Source organism: Octodon degus, unplaced genomic scaffold, assembly GCF_000260255.1.
Source record: "Octodon degus isolate 3935 unplaced genomic scaffold, OctDeg1.0 scaffold00523, whole genome shotgun sequence".
NCBI classification, from domain to species: Eukaryota; Metazoa; Chordata; class Mammalia; order Rodentia; family Octodontidae; genus Octodon; species Octodon degus.
This window is the reverse complement of record NW_004525099.1, coordinates 27,928-34,776: the sequence shown is the minus strand read 5'-3', so window position 1 is coordinate 34,776 and position 6,849 is coordinate 27,928. Positions and strand designations below refer to the sequence as shown.

General features: G+C 37.8%; 1 protein-coding gene across 1 annotated transcript; it reads right to left on the bottom strand.

Moving 5' to 3' along the window:
* Window positions 1-380: 380 nt before the first annotated feature.
* Window positions 381-1,334, bottom strand: LOC101586134 (olfactory receptor 1B1). The gene has a single exon (XM_004648665.1). It carries the CDS (start codon window positions 1,332-1,334, stop codon window positions 381-383), a length of 954 nt encoding a protein of 317 aa, XP_004648722.1.
* Window positions 1,335-6,849: the final 5,515 nt, after the last annotated feature.

Sequence of the window (6,849 nt, the reverse complement as noted above, 5' to 3'; positions counted from 1 at the left end):
TGCGATGGGAGTGCTGTTCATAAAGACCTTGCCTACACCTATGACTTTGAGATTTTTACCTACTTTATCTTCCAGAAGCTTAAGTGCTTCTTTTTAAGGCCAGGGACTTAGCTCAGCAGCACCCCACCTGCCTGGAAAGCACAAGGTCATGAGTTCAATTCCCAGTACCCCATCCCCCTCAAAAAAAGTGTTTCTTTTTAATGTTTAGATCTTTGAATCATTTTGATTTAGTTTAGCATCTGGTTAGCGCTGACTATGGTGAAATTTGAATTTCCCTTGGTTTTCTAAGCCATTGTTCCCACTAATCTCCCCCAAGCCAACCATGACTGAGATCCACTGACCCTTTTCTCACTTACCAAACATACCCCACAGCAGGCTAATCAGTTTACTTTCTCCTCCTGTCTCAGCAGCTTGCGGAGGGCATCTTTCACATCCTTATTACGGAAACTATAAACTAATGGGTTGGCCAAAGGTGTAATAACACTGTACATTACGGAAGCCACCATATCCTGATTCCGAGAGTTCTGGGAAGGAGGCTGGAAGTAGACCCAAATGATAGTGCCATAGACAAAGCAAACCATGGTAAGGTGGGATCCGCAAGTGGAGACTGCTTGGAGGCAACCAGCAGCTGAAGGCAAGCGCATGATGGTGGCCCCAATCCGGGCATAGGAGAGTACAATAAGGGCACAGGGACCCAGCATGAGAAAGCCACCTTCCAAAAATATGACTAGCTCATTGAAATGGATGTCAGAGCAAGAGGCTCTCAGAAGTGGTCGGTGGTCACAAAAGAAGTGGGGAAGGCTAACATGGCCCCCAGCATCCCCAGGCCAACACAGGGGCAGGATGAGACCCACATGCAGCATAGTGTGCACCACAGAAACCCACCAGCTCAAGGCCAATAAACGAGCACAGAGCTGGTGATTCATCACCAAAGCATAGTGCAGGGGGTCACAGATGGCCATGTAGCGATCCAGAGCCATGACAGCAATGACAAGTGTATCTGTAACTCCAAATGCATAGAAGAAAAAAAACTGAGCCAAACATTGTGCAGCAGGGATGGCTGGGTAACCAGAGGCGAGATGAATCAACAGTTGAGGCAAGATTACGGTGGATAGCCCCAAGTCTATCACAGAGAGACCACGGAGCAAATAATACATAGGCGATTGGAGCCTGGAATCCCAGGAGATGAGCAGTACCAGAGTCACATTCCCCAAGATGGTGGCCAAGTAAATAGTCAGGAACAGGAAAAAAAGGAGGCCATGGGGGATGCTAGTTCTTGAGAACCCAAGGAGCAAGAAAATTGGAAAGTGCGAAGCATTAGGGGCACAACTCATGATGAATGACAATGATCTTGTCTGAAAGAGACTTTAAGTGGAAAAAAAGAAAAGAAAGTCAGAGATCAGAGGTTAGGGTTGCAATACTACTACTTAATTTAATTATGTTATCCAAGATCCTTAAAGACCTAAATTCAGTTCTACTCATGCTCCTTCCTCTAGATCACTCCTTTTATTGTAGCAGTGTCTCCCTGGTTTCTTCCCTTCACCACTTGGTGGCTTATTCCATCTAACCTACAAACAACCTGCTCCAGTCCTTCCCTCAGTGAGAGATTCTTCATTTACTCCGGGATTTTCACCCAACTTCTTGTTTATCTCTTGCCAGTGGCAAACTTTGTGAAATAATCACCTATACAATCTCAAGTAGCTTCTCATCTTCTTTTCACATCTTGCCACCTTCATGACTTCTTCCCTCTGAACCTGGAAAGACCACCATGTTCTACAATGTTCAAACATGTAACTGATAAAAAAAAATGGTTCTTTCAAAGTTGTTGACTTTTACAGTGAACTTGCAATCGATTATCATGAAATTACTCATCTTCCCTCTTTCTACTTGTTAGTACATACCATCATCATTACCATCTTCCTGATGCACAAATCAAAACCTGAAGGAATCCTCTCCCTTAACTCCCCAAATCCAATCACTCTTTGATTTTTATGCTTTCTCTTTCATCCCTTGCTTTTTAGTCCACTGCCCCTATTTGAGCTTCAATATCTCTGATCAACATTATTTTTTACAATTTCATGACTTAGGTCTTTACTTATCTCCCATTATAGGCTTCCACACTGTGCCAGGTTAGAACTTTTGGCCTGTGATTCCATGAAATTTAAGATCAAATATAGAATTTAGGTCATGTTTAATTAATTGTTTGATCAGTCTTGCATACCTATACCTGGGAATCTCAAGTAACAAATTTGATGATAGTAATATGCAATATAGCAACCATTGTTAACTTTTTATTCTTGTTTTAAAATTTTGTATTTTAATTTTTATTGTTTTTATTGTTTTATGTCACTCAGTCATTGTCTTTGTTTTTTGTTTTGTTTTGTTTTTTTCAGGGAAAGGTCTACAGGGTGTTCAGGGTCTCACTACTAGATGGGACTCGTATATCCTCTCAAGACCTGAGATTACAGGGACATACCACTACACCCAGTCTCAATCGCCCTTTCAGCATGCCCCAGGGGTGGGGGTGGCATGGCAGGCCTGGAGATGGAACCCCTGACCCTGCACCTGTTTGCAGGTGCTTTAATCTGCTGAGCTATTTGGCCAGCCCCTGTTGTTGTTATTTATATTGGATTTTTTTCCTTTTAAAATAAATAAAATAACTCATTGCTATCTGTTTATCAATAAAACTTTGAAAAAAATTTAAAAAATTAATAAAAAAATAAAATAAAATAAGTAAAAATAAATAGCTTAAACCATTTCACAAAAACAATTTAGGGTCAAATTAGTCCATTTGATTGGGATTAGAAATTATGTTCAAAGTACTTAGTGCCTTAAAAAAGGAATACACACTATAGAAATGAAGGTGCTATGAAGAAAAAACAAAGTATATTTGAAAAGAGTCTAAGATATAGCTACTAGAAAAATTTTAAAATATATTCAAATTAAAACTCAGTGGACAGGTTAGACAGTCACTGAAGAGAAAAATACCTAAAACACGGGTATATACCACTAGTTCTATATTTTCAGGTATATATCTAGAAGAGGGATTCTTGGCTCATATGGTAGATCCAGTTTTAATTTTTAAGCACTCTTTATACTATCTTCCATAGTGGCTTCACTGATTCACATTCATACCAACAGTGTGCAGCATTTTCCTTTTATCCACACTCTTGCCAACCCTTGTGCTATGCTTGCCTTGTTTTTGTAATTCACCACCCTGACAGATGTGAAAGAAATGAATTCTCAGATTTAAAAATCTCTAGAAGTCCCCAAATCAGGCAATTTTTAAAAAAAATTCCATCTGTAGATTCCATGTTATAAATCTACTGAGCAGCAAACACAAAAAGAGTATATTAAAATTAACCCAAAAAATGAAAAAGAATGATGGGCCATAGAGGACTGATAATTCGACCAACAGAAGATTCATTGGCTACAAGTGACTAGAAAATAGCATCTTCACAATGCTCAGAGAAAAACAAACTCAAATTCTATATCCCTTCAAACTACCCAAAAAATATAAACATTTTTGCACAGGCTATTCTCTCTCCAACAGAAGGCACTCTGATCCTCTCAGGGATCAGACTCCAGCCCCACCAGTTAACCAGTGAAAAGCTATTCACGCTGAAGGACACAGTCCAGTTTCATTTCTCCTTGAGTCCTGCCCAGCATATTACTAGATGACGTCTTACTTTTCCCTTCACTTTGTAGCTCACATGTTGTCTATTTTCCAGCACCATAAGTCTACACTGGAATATGAACACAGATGTGTATACAATAAATATACATACACACATTTCTACATACATGCACACACATATACGCATATGTACACATAAGTATACCCACTAATTACTGATTTCCTAATTCCTAAAAGCTAGCACAGGCATTATTGGTGATTATTAAATATTTTTAAATAAATAAAAAATATTTTCTCATAAAGGTCAGTAGCTAGAAATTAATATAAGATTTTGGAGTCAGATTTGTCTAAAGTATAATTTCTTATCTCCATAAATTCTCTTATTAGTTATGTGATCTCAGGCAACTTACATTTTTTCATCTGTCCAATGGTGGTAAAACAGTATCCACTTCATAAATTGGTGAAGATTGAAAAAAGAAAGTCTCCTAAAACTGTTTTTTGGAAGGAGCAGCACTTCACGGAAGCAAAGCAGGAAGTACTTTAGCTGACATGACAGCCTTTTTAAAATCACATTTTAGGTACTCAAAGTGTAATCCAATCAAATATAAATCAACTTTGGTTCTCAGATAATTTCCACTTTGCTTTCTTCCTCAGTAGGAGTTATATTCTAACCTGAAAGAGCACATAAAATCTGGAAGGTACAATAGATACTGTAAAGGGTAAAGAACTGTCCAAAAGGAGGGAATGACTGGATGAGGAAAAGGAGAAAAGAAATAAGGGGGAATGCATAAATATGTATACAAGTATGTGTGTGTGTACATATAGGATAGCTCCAATAATTATACTGCTGATTTCTACTGGTCTATTGAAAAGAATAATTGATACATTTTTTTTCTTTTTATTTTTTGACCAATTTTGCATACTTACATCTGGTAATCTGAACAACTAATTTGAAGACACCAATATGCACTATAACAGCCATTGCTGAATTCTTATCACTTCGTTTAGTGAAATGGTGTATCATTTCTAATGGGTTTTGTTTCTTTTTTGTTTAGTTTCATTTTTCTGTTTCGAACGAAATCTGACTGGAAAGGAGAGATATCATGAATTTTACATTTCCCCGCCTTATCCACTCTTGCTTGTAGGCAGCCTCTGACTATGGTAGCATTGAAAAGGAGCAGGAAAAGGAAGGTCTCACTCAGTCCTGTGATTGGCACAGATTTTCAATACAGAGTCTTCCTCACGCAGAGCACCATGCAGGCTTATTTGAGATCATCTCCAGGCAACTACTACCACTTTCTTCTCAGGGAAGGTAAGTTCAAATTGTGGCTGATATTTTAGACCCTCTACCCTTAGGTTTGACATATTAACTACACCCCTTTAAACTTAATCTAGAATGCCTCACTTGAGCAAAAACTCTCTTGAGTGGTTTGCTTTTCAAGATAACACAGCTCATGTGCCTTCTTTTAGCCCAAGGAAAGCTAGTCTGAGGAAAACTTATATGCTTTTAGCCCAATAAATTCCTTAAATGCAGCTCTTTCTACCTGTTCCGTATGTGCTGTAAGGAGCTGAACTTCCCCCTCCCCCAAAAAAAATTCTTTCTTTAAGTGTATTTTTAGCTTCCAAATACATTTTCCTAAACTATATTTTCATTATCAATTTCTAACTTAGAAGCAATCTGGCCAGAGCACTTCATGTCTATTAAATTAGGTCCCTGAACTTTTTTGAGGCTCCTTGGTTGACTAATATGTTACTGTATGGACCTGTGGGGTACATAGAAGGACAACCCTAAAAGCTAACTCACAACTTGCAGATGGCACTCTTGGTGTATGAAGGATAGATTATTCAGTTCCGTATTGTGTTTCACCCATATGTACATATTGTATCTTGTCCTTCTCTTATATTGTATATTCACCTAAAAGTAGTCACATGCATTGATAAACGTAACTCCTCAAAATATAATGTTAACTGGAAGAGGCCAATTTCTAAATGATTCTAAAAAACATATTAATTTTTCAATGTAAAAAATTATTGTTATTTTCATAAAATATGCATATATACTGAAGTTATAAAAATACATGCAGGGATAATGACTAGTTAGGTTAATAGATAACCTTCGAGGGAGGAGGAAAGAGAGAGGAAGAGAAACAGTGTAAGTTTCTTTTGTATCTGTAACAGTCAATATGTTTTACAAGAAGAATTGAGAACAAAAAAGGTAAAACTTAAGCACTCTTAATGTTAGGTGTTTAGTATATATAGTTCTTTGTCTTGTTCACTGTACATTAGTACGTACCATGAAGCTTTTTTATTTTCTGATAGCTGTCCTTATTTCTTCCTTTTATAGTTAAGCAAGCATTTCTAGCTCAAAATGGTATCCACCTTGGTTAGTTCAGTCACATACTTACTACCAGCATGCTCATAGAAAATCTAGAATTAGGTAATGTCATCTTCAAACTAGGAGAATTAGAGATTTAAGTCCAAAGATTTCACCAGAACATTAAAGAAAACAAAAGGAAGTTATGTGAACCACAGCCATCAGAACAATGTATTTCTTCCTCATTTCCAATTGTTATTTCTATTTCTCTGTCTCATTTAGTTTATGCTTAGAGTCAAGAATTGATCAGAGAAAATCAATATGAAGAAGGAAGGCTACTTCCTCACCCATACATTCACCTGGTAAGAAAAGACTGTTGGGGCTCTGGACTTAGCTCTGGACTTAGTGGCCTATCGTCAAAGCTCTGGGATCTGGCTACGGTGCTGAAGAGCAGATATGATAGATTTGCAGGACAGGGCTGGTGACGCTAGGTGCGATATATAAATTGTGATGCCCAAGAGCTCTTTAACCTAAGGGAAGTCTGGCACAATGCCTACCATTGCAGATGCTGAAAGCATAGACAGAATCTCAGGAGAAAATTAGGAGCACCATAAGTGCCTTCCAATGACTGTCACTGATCCTGAGACTACAATCAGTGCCCAGGCACCCCAAATGGCAGACATTGTGTATGATTACCCCAATAAATCACACAATCATCACCATACTACCTTAATATGATATAATAAGCAAAGTTTGATGTGATGGCCTAAATGAGGGCTTTAGAGTCAAATAAAATTGAATAAAATCCTGGGCTACATCATCAACAAATTCTGTTAATCCAGCAATTAACGAACATTTCTGAGATTTCATCTACTTATCTATAAAAAGAAAATAACAC